The sequence below is a fragment of the Thunnus albacares genome, chromosome 11, assembly GCF_914725855.1.
Source record: "Thunnus albacares chromosome 11, fThuAlb1.1, whole genome shotgun sequence".
NCBI classification, from domain to species: domain Eukaryota; kingdom Metazoa; phylum Chordata; class Actinopteri; order Scombriformes; family Scombridae; genus Thunnus; species Thunnus albacares.
In genome coordinates this window covers 8771358-8787525 of record NC_058116.1, presented here as the reverse complement: position 1 = coordinate 8787525, position 16168 = coordinate 8771358, and the positions used below count along the sequence as shown (strand labels likewise).

Genomic DNA, 16168 nt, shown 5'->3' with positions numbered 1-16168 from the left:
GCACGACCACAGTGTCTGTCTGGAGCCTCGGCAGAGAACTGCAGAACCCGATCAGGTTTAGTGTGTGCGTAGCGGAGCACAGAGTGTGTCCCCTGCACCATTGTGACCACAGGAGGCCTAGTGTGTTGTGTCAGCAACGAGGCACAGCACGCAGCAGGTTTTATGAGGCACACCAATTTGTTAACTGAGATATCGGACACGGGGGCCTTTGGCTCAAACAGATGAACAGGGAGAATGACACGGGATCGACGCGGGAGATCTGCAGTACAACCCGCCTACTGCTGTTTCTACTTCTACCACAATACACGACTCAAAATTAAACAGAAATAAACACAACCCATGATAAATGGACATCTGGACGGACAAACGGTTCAAGTGACACGAACATGTAAATATACCATGACAAATCAGCGTGATAAATGAGACGCACCGAAGGGGAGAGAGGAGAGAGAAATGGTTGTGGGTCTGTCTGTGGGGAGGGCGGAGGGGTTTTTCTGGGGGAAGGGGTCCTTACCAAGATAGAACTGTTAATGCTGGAGTGGCCATTGGCAGGGGACTGCCTGGAGGTGTTGGGGGACTCTTTCTGAAATAAGACACACAAGTCAGCAGCGCACAGCCACCACACACACAGACACACATACACAAATCTCACACAAACATTCATGAGCTCAGGTGGCCAGGTGGGTGCAAGGAAACACATATACACACGCACACACTCACATTTCTGGGCAGTGACCGTAGGTGATGGAGAGGGTAAATTTGTAAAACACAATAGAGACCCACCACAGTGCTGACGTAATGAAATGCGTCATCAAGACATGAGAGACAACATCATCATCAGCCCTCTAGCCTGCACGTCCTGACATCACCACAGGGGGGCGGTAGACTAACACTCGTCTCGAGCATCGCTAACAGAGACTGTCACAGCTCAAAGCCTGGAATAAAGATGTTTGTGCTCACAGAGCAGCTTCTGTGTGCTGGATGACCAAAAGAGATGAAATTAGAAAACAATATGTGCTAAATGTGTTTGTGGAATAATGTGATTGTGAATATAATGATCTGATAAAGATTTTTATCTGTGAAAGTGAAAATCAAGTGAATATTGAGTAATTATTGAGCATCTTAACAAAATAATTCTTCAAGTGAAATGACTGTGTATAAAATGATCATTCAAAATTCATTTGATGAAGAACTTAAGTTTGTGAATAATAGAGTTACAGTTGGTTGGCATTTCTCTGTACCATGAAAAAAATGCAAAACTCAAAGCTTGGCTGTGGTTTGTGTGCATTATGTCAAAAATGCTCTCTTGTGTTGCAACAGCAGTTAGCTGTCATTCACAGAGTTTTAGCCTAAATAAAGACAACCACAATAACCACGTTGTCCTAATGTTAGCATGTTTGCACTGGTTCCCAGTGTCTGTTCGAATCCATCTAATTATATATAAGCCTTTACATGGTCAGGCATTTGATTACATCAGTGCACTTTTAACTTCATACTGACTCAAAAAACCTTTTACATCACTGGATCAGGCTTTTCAGCCATGACAACAGACAATAAAGCTTTTGATTTACAGGCACTACAGCTTTATAACGTCTTCCAGTTTGTTTTGGTCTGCTGCCACTGTCTTTGTGTCTGAATTTCTGCTTTCTAGTCCTTGTATGCGGTGGTACTTATAGTACATTACATATCATGTTTTTGGAACATGCTTTCCCCTGCAAAACTCTGCATGGGTTCCTATATGAGTCATAATACAAGAGAAACTCCACATGGGCACATAGCACGGTTGGTCTACCTTAATTACAAAACATCATGAAACCACAAAGATCGACAGAGCCGCCTACCATCAGGAGGAAGACAATGACTTCTACATTTACAATAAATCAATGAATATCAATCAATAATCCACTGAGCAGCCAACAGTGGGTAAATACATATAGTATAACTGATCATAAGACAATTGTTGTGCACGTACTGTGTGGCCCATTACAAATAGTGATCAAAGACATTACATGATCATTTAAAAAGTCTATCTTTAATCAAATTAAATATTGCAGTTCAAAGTTCATTCTTGACCTTGGAAATAATCTTGAAGCTTTCAATCATGTGATACGATTAAAAGCTCCAGAAAAGCCACTAAATGGACCTTATTTTGAGAAAGTTCTATTAAATTAACTATTATCTATTGGATTATTTTAGAAGCTAAGGGACACAACAGAGCTCTTACTCTGTAATTGCACGCTATTTACACACATGTTCCTGCTTCCTTCTTTTAATGAAGAAACAGGACGGAAACTGAACATTACCATTCATAAAATTATCCTATCTCCTCTTCATCAGTGGATGTTTGTGTGATCAATTATTGATCACTCACTGATTACACACATACTCATCTTTGTTCTCCTACGGGCCTTTTCTCAGTTTTGCCATTTTCCTTTTCAAACTGCATGCAGTATGTGAATAAGGACAGCTGGTCCTCCTGTCAGTCATTAAATGTGTGTGCCAGCTCATGATCACATTCATTTCAAGTCTTTTGGTCGTCCATTTTTATCCACGTGTTTAGGGGCAGAAGGCATCAGTGAGTTTCTGTGATATGTTTGTATCTTTAAGTCTCTGTGTGTAAGTGAGGGTATATCAGCAGCTGTTTATATAAGGGGTAGACAACATAACAGAACCGCTGTACAAAACAATAGCTCTGCAGTACATATTCATTTGGTGAAGCTCATAGTGTTTGTTTTTTTGTCAAGAGTGAATTAGGTACTGATTTAAAGCAGTAATGATTGATTTGTTTTGCCTGGTTGGGCAGTAAACACAAAATTGACAATTCACCTTATAACATATTGAATGAAAACGGTTGCTTATGTAAACTTTCAGCAGAAACGGAGCAATATTAGCACTCACTTGGAGTCGAGTCTCTAGCCACCTGACAAATGTTCAATAATGATTGTGTTTATGTCTCCAGCAACTCCTGAAAGAAATATCTGTCTATTTATTTGCCAGCTTTAGCTTAGTTTTGTTCACCAGCTAATCATTAACATTGTCTGTCTGCTGTTTGGTGCTGAGCAGGTGGTGACAGTGGATTTATCAAAGCTTTCCCACTGAAAAAATGTTGATGAGACCAGTGAAAGTGAACAAACAGAGTCATGCTGCTGGTCGTAAAACCAAAATATTGAGCTGAAAGACACACTAAAAAAGGTTGAAGGTTCAAGTTTTTTGCTGGATGACCGTCGCGTTATTTAGCTGAGCCCTCAGTGGTGGCGCCCCCACTGTGTCAACGCACTGATCTCGTTCAAATGAACAGGAGGGCTGCGTTTTTTCATGCAGAGCTGATGTCAGTCTGAATGCCCCCTAAAGCTCCATGAAGCTCAGGAAAGCTGCATAGTCAGATTCATTTTATCCAGTATTAATATAAATATTATTCAAATATACAATATTAATATTGATGAGTGTTTCTGAGGCTGTAGTTTAGGATTTGTAAGACTTTCTCTTTATATATACATTAGCATTGTTGTTATTATAACTGATGCACCAATCTCAACAAAAGCCAGACATTATGAGCTTTGGTACTGACAGCAGAGCCATTGAATTTTAAGGTGTTTCTGTTATTTTGTCCACACCTGTAGTGTGTGAGTGTGTCTACAGGTGGGTGGGATCACACAGAGAGGTGTTGCTCATTCCTGGACCAGAGGGGGGAGAGGAGGAGTTCCGGTATCTTGGTTGTGAAATTGGTGTGCTGAATATCTGACCCAGCCCCAGCAAAACACAGCAAAAAACACACACACACACACACACACACACACACACATACCCAGAACACACACAGTACACCCCACACACACACAATATAATTAGGTTACACGCATACACACGCTCAGTGACCAGGCGAGCGGTTAGTAACCAGATCAAGAGCTCATGATTCGCAGTAAAGAGGAAGAGGAAGAGGAAGAGGAGGCGGTGTTACCTCACACGAGGAGCCCTGTGTCCGATAACTTGGCACTATTTTAAAGGTGATGCTGCCTCGCATCTCCCTCTGCGGAGAAACAAGCAAATATTATCTTATCTTCACTTCAGCTTGTGACATTTTGCAGATAAAGAGTAATGTAGAGATACACTTAAGTATGTGCTTACAGTCATAAGCAAACACACACAAACACACACACACACACACACACACACACACTCACCAGCATCTTCTGCAGCTGCTCAACAGTCTGGTTGGCAACACTGATGCCGTTGATCTCTCTAATCTCATCTCCTACATGCAACGTTCCTGATAGGGAAGCAGAGAATAAGTAGGGAGAAATGAGAAGAGAAATGTGTAATCCAACTTTCCTCCTCGTTACAGAGCCACAGTATATTTCATTAGCCTTTGTTGTTCTTTTCCCTGTTGGAAGAACAGTACAGGGAGTCTTTGTAATTGTGGTGGCTTTCCAATAAGCACAACTGGAGATTAATTATGCTATAGTCACAATAGAGACCAAGTGTTTCAACCACAACAGCAGAGACAAATCAGCTGCTGAAATGTCTGGAAAAATGGATGCATATACAAAGGCTTATCAACGTGTTTGTCTCCTCTTTAAGAAAAGTTGGTGTTTCTTTTGTGTATCCTGACCGTCCTTTCGGAAGACTTGAAGAGGAACTGAAAAAACTCTGTTCTATTTCTGCTTCCTGTAGATTTACATGAATAATAATATAATACTTTACTGCAAACTATAACCTATTATTTAAATTAAATAAATTATTGAACCGACCAGGCACAAGTGGTGCATCAGTATACAGGAAATAGTCAAACTGAGGCTGTGTTTTAATAAATGCCACTAAACTTCTCTTCTTCTGCTGTGGCAAATTTGACTATATTACAGGATGTTGTTCTCTGGTCACAACTTATACAGTGCCCTTTATCAAGATGTAGAGTGTGCAGTAAATGTCAGTTGTGAGAGAGAAAAAGTGTACCTTGTCTATGTATCATTCCCCCGTGCATTATCCTTGCCACGATGCAGTGGTTTGAGTCATTCATCTTCAGCGTGATACCCTACATCCATGAACACAGGCAAATCTGGAGTCAGTGGATGATACAAACACAACAGGTCTTAACAAAGCTGTACAGTAAATGTGTGAAACTGTGTACCATGGGCTCGTCTGTGTTCTTCTGGAACTGGACCAGGCGGACTCTGGTGACGTTCTCCAGGTCCATGTCTCCGTTGGTGCTCTCAGGGGAGTCCCCGTTCAGGTAGGGCGAGGTGGGTGGAGGTGTCACCCTCAGAGCCTCGTCGCTGTAAACTTCGTGGGCCACCACGTCGTGGGCCTGCAACAAGGCCTGTGGTCACACATGCAAACATAGAGTTAGACTTGAAACAAATACAGAACAATGTGCGTGACTACAGTGGTGTCTGGAATGATGAGGCATGCTGGCTACAGTTCAGGGTCGAGTGGCACAGAAATGCAAGACAGTGCAGTTATGGTTGGGTATGACCAGAATTGACAGAATAAAGTCAAGCCAGAGACACTGACAGCCTTTCCTTTTTTTATTTGGGGTCATCAGAACCTGCATCCTCCAACTGTGCTGGCAAAATGTGTTTTTTTGTCCCGCTATCTGTCTATGAACTATTATCACCCAATATATATCGGCACAGTCGATTTATTGGTGGGGCTCTGATTAAAATGATATTAAAAATTACTGGGCAGATGTTATGTTAAGGTGCAGTTACGACAGGTTAAGGTGCAGTTTTCCTCGCCATTCATCTCAAGGAAGAACGTAGAGTCATCTTCATTTGCCTTGTTTGTTTTACACAGGGTATAAACTAATTGAATGTGAAATAGCAAGGGTTTCCAAAGTCCAGCCAGTTTGAGAGAGGAGGTAGGACTGACCTCTCATTCAGAAAATACTGTTAATATCCTTGTTTATGTAACTTAATGACAAAATGCTAGGACACTGCAAGAACACTCATTACCTTATTCAGCCAACGACCCTGCAAAGGCCTGCAAGACATCACAAACTACAGAAGAACATCCCCCCCTGCTGAGGCAAATCATCACACCTCAGGCAACCCCCCTACCCTCCTCCCCAATACTCAAGACATGTGTAGAGGATGTGAGCCGGCTCTTCCAGAGACAGAAAACCAGGAAAGCACCGGGTCCAGACAATGTCTCCCCCTCCTGTCTTAAAGCCTGTGCTGACCAACTGGCTCTAATCTTCACGCAGACCTTCAACAGATCCCTGGAGCTGTGTGAAGTCCCCTCCTGCTTCAAACACTCCATCATCCTCCTGATCCCCAAGAAATCCTCCATCACAGCACTGCATGACTACAGGCCTGTTGCCATGACAACGTCTGTAGTCATGAAGTCCTTTGAACAACTGGTGTTGGCCCACCTGAAGAACGTCACAGGACATCTGCTGGACCCCCTATAGTTTTCCTGTTTGTGGACTTCAACTCGGTGTTCAACACCATCACTCCAGAAATCCTCTCTTGTAAACTCTCGCAGCTCACTGTACCCCCTGCCGTCTATCAGCGGATCACCAGCTTCCTGACAGGCAGGAAACAGCAGGTGATGCCGGGGGAAGTCACTTCTGGTAATCGGACAGTCAGCACTGGTGCTCCCCAGGGATGTGTCCTCTCCCCACTGCTCTTTTCCCTCTACACTGACGACTGCACCTCCAAGGATCCAGCTGTTAAACTCCTGAAGTTCACAGACGACACTGCAGTCATCACACTCATCCAAGATGGCAACGAGTCAGCATATCAGCAGGAGATTGAATGGCTGGTGCTCTGAGGCAGTCAGAATAACTTGGAGCTGAACACGCTCAAGACTGTGGAGATGACAGTGGACTTTAGGAGACACCCCTCAGCAGTGTTCCTACTCACAAGATCCAACAGCCCTGTGTCAACTGTGGAGACCTTCAAGTTTCTGGGAACTATCATTTCTCAAGACCTGAAGTAGGGGACCAACATCAACTCCATCCTCAAAAAGGTTCAGCAGAGGATGTAATTTCTGTAGCAACTGAAGAAGAAGAGGAAGTATGGTCTGCCACAGGAGATGTTCAGCCAGTTCTTGCTCAATGGGCTCATCGACTAAGAACCATTCCTGCTAGAATGGACTTTGTCTGAACCTCTACTCTGCCATAGTTAAAGGTATTCCCCCTTTTCCACAGGAGCCTTTAGTCTGAAGCCCCTTTGTCTGTTTGAGTTAAAGCAGCATGTCTTATGTTGCTGCAGAGCCCGCTGGTGCCTCACACCCACAGAGTGTTCGACTCTACTCCTCTGACAGCCACAGAAGCCCTTGAGTGGCACTTTAACAAACCAGTCTGAACTTAAAAAGACTGCAATCAAACCTTAACAAAGGGGAAACATGTCACTGTCTTCCCTCAGCGTCACACACACACACACACGGAAGGAGAGCAAATCAGAGAGGCAGAAACATGAAGGCAATGGCAGTGTCTCTAACTCCTGTGTCACACTACATCACACAAAAGAAATTTCATGTTCTAAGACACAGAGGAAGTTAAGGTTGTGTGAGTTTGTGTGTGTGTGTATGTGTGAGAGAGAGACTGTACCCTAATGAGGACAAGGTTAAGGGGTTAACTAATCCTTCCATGCAATGTGGGTGTGCTTGAGTACGAGTGAAAAAGCGAAACAGCAAAGCAGCACAAGAGCAGATAAGTGAGAAAGAGCGCAAGAGATAATAAACACAGAGTTAAGAAAGGGGCAGGGTAGAGATTTTAACTGATGCCCCTGTTGAATACTCTGAAAAGAATAAAGAAAAGCTTTTCAGAGCAGCATTTAACACTGCAATGAATTTCAGAGAAAACCAGCAGATGCCTGAGCCTTCTGGCCTGGTACATGAGACACATTCAAATGAAAGGCAATAATATAGTTGGACAAAAGAAAAGGTCACTCCAGAGCAGCTCAATAGTTTCCAAGGTGAAGGTATTTTACAGTGCAGCAGTACTTCAGACAAAAAAAAAAAGACAGAGGACATACAGTGCCATCACCTGCAGGTAGAATTTCAGTTTCCCTTAAAGGAAAACTAGTTTATTACAACTTGTGTTTCTATTTTGAAGCTCCATCAGTTCTTTTGACTATGACAACAGTGTCATAATCACTAAAGTCATTTCTTAAACCATCTTCTACAACCTGTATGATCGCTTGTTTGTTCCAAGATCTCAGCAAATAAAATGTTATCATAAATCATAGGTTCAGTTCGTACTGGTCAGTCACGGATGAGTCATGCATCGGATCATTTTTTTGGATCAGCCAAAAAGAGACAAGATATAACTTTGCTTTCCATTTATTCTGTAAAATACTTACAGCAAAGAACTTTTGGTCTTAAATGAAAACAACATTCAACATGTCCAATGTTTAAACAAAATCTGTAAAATATTCAACACTCTGTTAAATTAAATTGCAATATGAGGCATGATACTTTCTTCCTTTAAACATGGTAGTGAATGAAACAATAGCCTGTGTCCATCATCAAAACTTGATGATAACTTACAAACATGAACACACGTCTCGTCCTGCAGCTTAGCTTTTTGAACGAGCCACCAAACAAACATTCACCGGGGAAAAGTGCACCGCTAACGTCAGTTAGCAGGTAGATAGTTGAACAGCATGTAAACACACCTGCAGATGTCACTTCAGACACATTAGATGCTGGTTTGGTTCTAAAATCCCTGTAAGCGACACGCTGACTGTCCATAACTTGTGGCTACAGCAATTTGTTTACTTTGTCTCCAATGAGACATTAAATTTTGCCAGTAATCCCTGAGTCACATGTGTGCCAAACCATGGGGGGCGATCAGTACGGATCAACTACGTTCCGCTACACCACTAGTTGTAATAAACCATAGTTTTCCTTTAACAGTGGAGCAAAAGTTAAACCCAGGGACAATCCTACCATACTTTGGATAACTATTAGGTTTACATTATCCTACTGTCAACCATTATCTTTAAGGATGAGGTTGGTGATTTTTCTTATTGTCAACAAAATCCATTAAAAAAACAAAACCAGCAACTAATTGATCCTACTAAGTTTCTGGTATAGCCAAAACCTTATATACGGTAGCTTATTCCTCTTCTACTGTTGTCCAAAAACTACCAAAAACCAGATAAATGAACCATGACGTGTTCCTTCATTACAATGAACACGGGCATTGTAGTTCATTTTGAGTCAATCCCAGATACACTGTCCTCTTGCTTTAAATACTCACTACAGCATATTATTACTCCTGTTTGAATGTTTGCTTAAAAATAAATTGCATAACCTTTCTTTTTTAAAGAATGAAACTGTATATATATATATATATATATACACCCACATCTTCAGTAGGAACCAGTGGGCTTGGGGCTGAGTGTCACAGACAGAGTAGGGAAGTCAGAAAGTGTAGGGGGACGGACTTGTGCATTGTTAGTTTTGGTCTTTTCATAGGATTTGTTGACTGTATTAAAAAAATGTAATATTTCCAGACTTATTGTTGAAAACTCAAGCACTATTTCTAATCCTAAAGTCATTCCTTAAAGAAGTAAGGACTGAAGAAAATCCTCAAGTATATACTATGATTTTTATTTCTCTGAGGTCATCTGTTCCCTAATGCACACATTTATAAACAGAACACAAAATCCTCAAATGGCTCAACTGGTTTTGTCTAAACTTCGCTCTCGCTTGAACCCGTTGGAATGTGAAACATGAAGGTGCCTCTCTCTTCTCCCTCCCTCCGTCAGTTTACGCTCCTCTAGCGCTATGAAGGATCCCGGCCTCTGACCCGACACAGCACATCGCATCAGACACGCCTTACTGACCTCCATCCACACCTCCCCTCCTTCCTCGCATCACAATCTGCACCCTCTCCTTCCATCTTTGCACTGCTTATCATTATTTTAGTCCTCTTCCTTTTTGTGTCTCCTCTCCCCTGCATCACACTCCCTCCCTCCCCTTCTCTGTTGGTCTGTCTATCTGATATTGAGCAGGCCATTGATCAGAGTCGGAAATCAGATGCATTAATGTGATAGGATTAGCAGGGGAGGCTGCTGACAGTTGAATGACTTTCCCCTAAATAGATGAACTCCTGCTGCTCAGATCCTTAGACCCAGTTTAAATGATGTTTCAAGTGTGTTCAGAGGCACTTAAATTCAAAATGTACATTCAAATATCAAGCTTCAAAACAAAACATGATGTAGAAAATAACGCTGTCTCTGTCACATACCTATGTCTCTCTTTTTAGCTCTTTCTAACGTCACGCTGGGTGAAGGCAGAGGCAGTTAGAGCATCTATAAAACAGTCAGAAGCCTGTACAAGTATGGTATTCAAAGTAGAGGTATGTACAACACTTCCTATTAAAATTGCTCAGGCGGTGTCTGTTGAATGAAGATACGGGGATTCAGCTGTGCTACATCTAGCAGCGTCGTCAGCAGTCCTGAATGTTTGTTAAGGGGCCTCCTGCACCCGTCTGAGCGGTATGACGGATATGAGCACCCTAGTTGTGTGTGAATGTATGTGTGTTTTTTGACTCACCATGAAATGCGGCTGGGTCAGTATCCGTCTGAGTTCTTTAGCTTCGTGGTTCTCTGGGTAGCAGGAGATCTCTTCCAGTACCTGACGCAGAGAGAGAAAGGGCAAGAGTTTGGTTTAAGCCACAGTCTGCCTTCTTTGTGCCCGAATCCAAAACGTCTCACTGACACATTCACGCCACAGCACCCTACCTGCTGCACCTCAGACAGCTTATGAAGAGTAACCCAACAACCTCACAGACCCTCTCAAAGTTTCCCTGACACCGCCTCCCACATCATCATCACTGCCAACCTGAGACCAACTTTGGACACCAGTCAACCAGTCAAGGAATCTGGTCAAGGCTTTGCCCCTCCTCCTCCTCCTCTCTTTTGGCGTGACTTAGTTTGATGTCAGCTCCAGTTATGTTGCGCCTGACTGGTGAATGTGGCATTGTAGAGGTGAGGTCTCCATGAAGGGAGGGGTGTGTGTGTGTGTGTGTGTGTGTGAATACAGGCCTGAAACCTGCATTGTAAGGTTATCATGGACTCTCTTCCTCGAGTATGCTGGTCAATCAGAGGGGTGTGTGGTGTGTTTTTCCTCTGTGTACATCCAGGTATTCATTATCTCTAAACTGTAATAATCACATTTACTTGAAATACTCAAGAGCAAATCAAAACCATGTTACAGTACGTCTGCAGCTGACACACACACACACACACACACACACACACACACACACACACACACACACACACACACACACTCTTCTTTGATTCACACCAGTAAACACAATGTTTGATCAAACAGGAAAAGGAAGCTGCTACACATCAGTGACCTTCATGGGTGTTATCTTTATTTTTTACTCCCCCTCAGTCCAAGCCAACTCCAATAAAACGGGTTAAAAGCCATGCCAGCTAATTCTGGCTTACGCTGTCATTAGTCTTGTGAACATGGCAGTAGTGTGATGAGGTCTTGGGGCTTACATATTCCAGATGTTTCAAAGCGCCACTTGCTTCATCTTGGGAGGAACTCTTAAGTGGAGGAAGACACAGGAAGACGGGTTACACAGGCTGTTGACTGTCTTTATTAGAGAGAGTCAGTGATGACAGAGGTGAGGGGAGAGCAAAACTCTACCCCTGCCTTTAATCAATGCCAGCCAATTGGAAATGGGCTGTGAATTAGGGGGGGAGGTGAGATTAGTATCTATAGCCAAAGCAGGTAGCTTCACTCGTAAGAAAGATTAGTTCTAACACAACACTAACAGAACTCATTCAACTGATAAGATATAACAGTGTAGAGGTGAAAAAAGTGTATTAGTGCAGTCAGAGGAAAGTTTTGTTGAAGTTTGAAGCCCCTTATCACTGCTCTGTTGGGTCAGAATCCACTGGAAGCTGCAGTCTGATTGGTTCAAAGCATTTCAGTGTCAGCCGGAGTGAATCAGTGGAGACAGAGGTAAAGCTGATGAGGAAGAGGAGGAGGAGGAGGAGGAGGAGGGGGGTAACCCCTAAAGACACAACCAAGATTAAATGAGTTCATTTGAGGTGAAACTGTACTGAAGCAGTCCTAGTCCAATATTTGTCAAATATCTCAGAATCACTCGTGCTAAAAGTTGACCGGGACTAAAAATAAGAATCAGAGCTGCACAGCAGTATACAACACAGTCAGGTGATCGGCGAAAGTGGAAGAGTGAACTTTTCAAGATCACTTTCTTTTTTTTTTATTGGAGGACTCAAAATATTTACTGTATACTTAAGAGCTGAAGCCTCCTGCACTCTGAGCAGCTATAGTCAAATGATGACTTCTGTTTAGTTTCTCTGTAATTATGCTGCTTCCTGAGTTCACCTTCGTTTTAAATTTCTTATAAATTAGGACTATGGATTAAATGTGAGCATGCTTTGGCTACAATCATTAATTCTGTGTTGCTGTTCTTCTAATATCATGGTCCAAGTTATTTGAATGGTGCATCTGGACCATTTAGACACAACATTATGGATCATAGATCTATAACCAATTATATATACAGATACTGTATTATTAATTGTAATTGTAATGGGTCCTCGTCTATACTTGGAGAAATTATTTTATATGAGCTGTACTGACCCAGATACATGGAAATTATCTATTTGCATCAAACACTTTAATCACATGATGGAAATTATTGAACAGGAATTGGAGCATGAAAGTGCAATGAAAGCAATCACAGTTATAAGAAATCCTGAACTTTGCTGCTGTGCTTCCTTTTTGCCAGTTAGGAAGTAGCTTCTGCCAACGTTACAACAAATGGGGATCCAAACAAACAATAAACTCACTCCTTGTTTTAGTGGACACAGTATATGGAGTAAAAATCAGTCAATCCAATCAATAACTTTGAAGAAGCTTCTTGATACTTACATAAAATGTTTTACTCTCTATTTTCCCTCATCTCTCAGAGTGTGAGCACATTTTTCCAAGTGTTTGCCATCTGCTGGGAACTCTTTGTGGGAACTCTCTGACAAGTGAGGACAACCCTGAGCTCTCCTACACGCTGGAAACTATAATTAGTTTCTTAAGTGAGGAAAGCTGACAGACTGTTTCTACTCTCGCGTTTGAAAACAGCACCAAATATGCATCACTCCAAGAATTTTGGGCTGCTCAGGACAAACTTTGTACTCTGAGATGCTTGAAAAATACAGTAAGGCCCCAGTCTGGCTAAAAGCAGAGTTTGGTGTGCTTCTAATACTGAAGTGTCTGTGAGGTTTGGTTCTCCATAGAGACAGCAATAAATTTAAAAAACGACGCAGAAGAGATGAAAGTCTTCCACTATAGGACTAAAATGCTGTTTCACTCATCACACCCACACAGACAGTGTTGCAACTGTTGTGGCTCCATCCACAACTCTTGATCCATCTAGACTGATTTAAGTAGGAAAATGTGAACCACACTTTTGCTCTATAAGCAGACTCCAACTTCTAGGACACAGTGTACCAGAACAGTGTTAATTAACCAGATCTCTTTGACATCAACTGAAGCCACATAAAACAGAGCTCGGCTCCCCTAAATGGCTTTCCCTGTCTTAACAGTGCTGGGATTTAAGACGCCAGCCCTCACCCACTCCCTCGCTGTTCAGACTTTTTAATTGCTCACTCAACAAAGCACACAACGTAAACACAGCAACATTTTGTATACCCGCCGGCATGCACAAGCGAACGCAAATACACTCACAATGCACACCACTGATCCATGTTTTTCCCTCACGCACTCCTTCTTCTTTCACACTCCTTGTTAAGCACCAATTCCAGTCTGCAGCCTGCTTGAGTGTTTGAGTACACTGAGAGGCAAACACATAAACCCAGTCCAACAGTGTCGATGTGAATTCAGCATAACCAGGGTGAAACCCTGGAGACCATAATGCAACTCTCTGTAAGAAAATGAAGCCATACTAATAGCCCACAAACACACTGTTGGGGTGTGTGTGTGTGTGTGTGTGTGTGTGTCTGCTACACCCCACAGCATTTCTAATGAGGAAGGTCAAGCTCAGAAGCCAGTGATCTTTATTAAAACAGCTCTCTGTAAACAGGCCACTGGGCTCTAGTACAGCTGCTCTGACAATGGGCCTGAGTCACAGGGAGTTGGATAAAGAACAAATAAACCTCAAGAGGTCACTGAAGTTTAAAACAAGCCCACAGAAGACGCAATAACTGAAAATACATAATTAAATAATCCAGTCTCTTTGTTTTTTTAGTCAGTTTTATTTCATTGCAGCTGTTAAACCAACGTTGCCAGCACAGTGTCTTAGTGGTTAGTCTGTTGACTCAAAGCAATTAGGTCTGGACTGTTCCTTTGTGGGGTTCATGGACATGTTCTGTCCGTGTTGGTGTGTGCTTTTTCCACATGCTCAAGTTTCACTCCTTTGAATGTGTTTATCTGTTTGAGTGTCAGTCTTTCCACAGACTGGAAAACTGTCCAGGATGTTTCACCACCTTCCACTAAGAGCTCCACGTCATCCCCATAAAAACAAGCAGATATGGAAGATGGATGGATGGATGTAAGACTAACGTTCTGAACAAAATAACAGCAATAGTGGATTTACAATTGTGCATTAAGGGATTATGTGTAGTAATGAACACCATGCATGTAGCCGCTGTATGAATGCTGTACGCTACAGCAGCTATAGAGATGCCACTCGGAGACCGGAGGTGCTGTGATTGGTCAGCTTTTGTTTTCTCCTACAAGTTTCTGATGCAGGTGGAGATTGTTGGTAGTGAGGACAACATGAAACAAGTTGCAGAAAGACTTAATTAGTAGTCTTCTTCTTTTCAGTAAGACACATCTATCAAAGCCATCTCCACTGCTCGCTGTGATCACCACTCTCTATACTTGACACTGAGTGAAAGAACGGACACACAGGAGTAGTCTCCTATTCAATAATGAGACAAGGCCGACCTTGACATTGTCGCTCTATATCACACAGTGAATGACAAAAAATTAAGTGCTGTTATAGTGCTGTCAATGTGTGAAATTTGACACTGAACTATAAATCAACCTGACGCCTTGGGTAGCTTCAGTGTGGCCAAACTATCAGCCCCTTTGAAGCCAAAAATGTAAAAACTTAGCACTCTTCAGCTTTCATATCTAAAGTCAGTACAGAAAGTGAAAAAAAATAAATTATTTAATCAGTGACTCCCATCAACTTTAAAACAGGAAACTTGCTTATTAAATTGTACTCACAGTCCTGAGGCTTGTAAAACTTGCCTTGTAAACTGACTTTATAAACCTTTGAAACAAATAAATGAGGTTTTCTTGTTTCTTCAGCTCAGGAATATCCCTGAGATACAAATATTAGGCCAAAGACTCCACTGCCTGCCCTTACTTTTGATGAACATATTGATTATTACGATCATTTTCTCAACATTTTCTCATAAATATGAACTATGGTAAAGTATTTCTCATTTTGCTGAGGCCACCCTACAGACACGTCGAGGACCTCTGGTTGTGCGTGGTTGTGAGAGACGCTTCTTTAAACGAACAGAGCAGGAGAGCAGAATGATCCACAGCAGTGTTGAGTTAGAGCTTTAGTGAGCAAGAGGTCAGAAGGATTAATAAAGCCGAAGCACCGACAGAACTGTGAGGTTAAAGTGTTCAAGAAAAGAGGCAGCAGCTACTGAGCCTGTCATCTTTACGACATATTACATTGATTATCGTCACACAGATCACACATGAAGACAAACGGGACAGACATTGAGTGGATATGTGCTTACGTTAATGCGGCTGTGTGTCTTTTTGCTGTATGAGTGCATAAAGAGTGTGTAGGAAATGTGGAGTGTTAGCTTGTGTGTGTGTGTGTGTGTGTGTGTGTGCATTCACCTCTTTGGCTCTCTGCACAGCATCACTGGGGGGATTTCTGATCTGTGGGGATGACTTGGTGTTGATCTTATCGTAGAGCTGCAACAACAGATACAAATCAGTCAATCAGTTAATCAGTCAGTGAAACTATGAGCAGAACAACACAGACAACATATATTAAAGAGCCGAGATCAAGAATTATGTCAGGTGAGATGAAGCTGGTCACATTTGCTTTTGATTGTTTTTTCATTTTGTCTGAGTTTGAAAATGGATACCAAGATACTTTTTTGATACTTTACTTTGACAAATTAACTTTTTAAAAACTTTTTCTATGACAGCTTTTACATAAGCTGCCGGAAAAGAT

General features: G+C 42.1%; 1 protein-coding gene across 11 annotated transcripts in view; it reads right to left on the bottom strand.

Moving 5' to 3' along the window:
- caska (calcium/calmodulin-dependent serine protein kinase a) overlaps positions 1–16168 on the bottom strand; it is a 121445-nt gene that overhangs the window by 13208 nt on the left and 92069 nt on the right. For 4 of the 11 annotated variants that reach the window (XM_044364924.1, XM_044364928.1, XM_044364926.1 and 1 more), the window contains 7 exons: positions 15826–15903; positions 10507–10587; positions 5126–5314; positions 4951–5029; positions 4182–4267; positions 3959–4027; positions 515–583 (listed from right to left, as the gene is read on the bottom strand). In XM_044364924.1, the coding sequence (XP_044220859.1) occupies positions 515–583; positions 3959–4027; positions 4182–4267; positions 4951–5029; positions 5126–5314; positions 10507–10587; positions 15826–15903 (651 nt within the window). Of the gene's footprint in view, positions 1–514; positions 584–3958; positions 4028–4181; positions 4268–4950; positions 5030–5125; positions 5315–10506; positions 10588–11465; positions 11514–15825; positions 15904–16168 lie in introns of all 11 variants that reach the window. The other 7 variants (XM_044364921.1, XM_044364923.1, XM_044364922.1 and 4 more) reach the window with 3 other exon arrangements.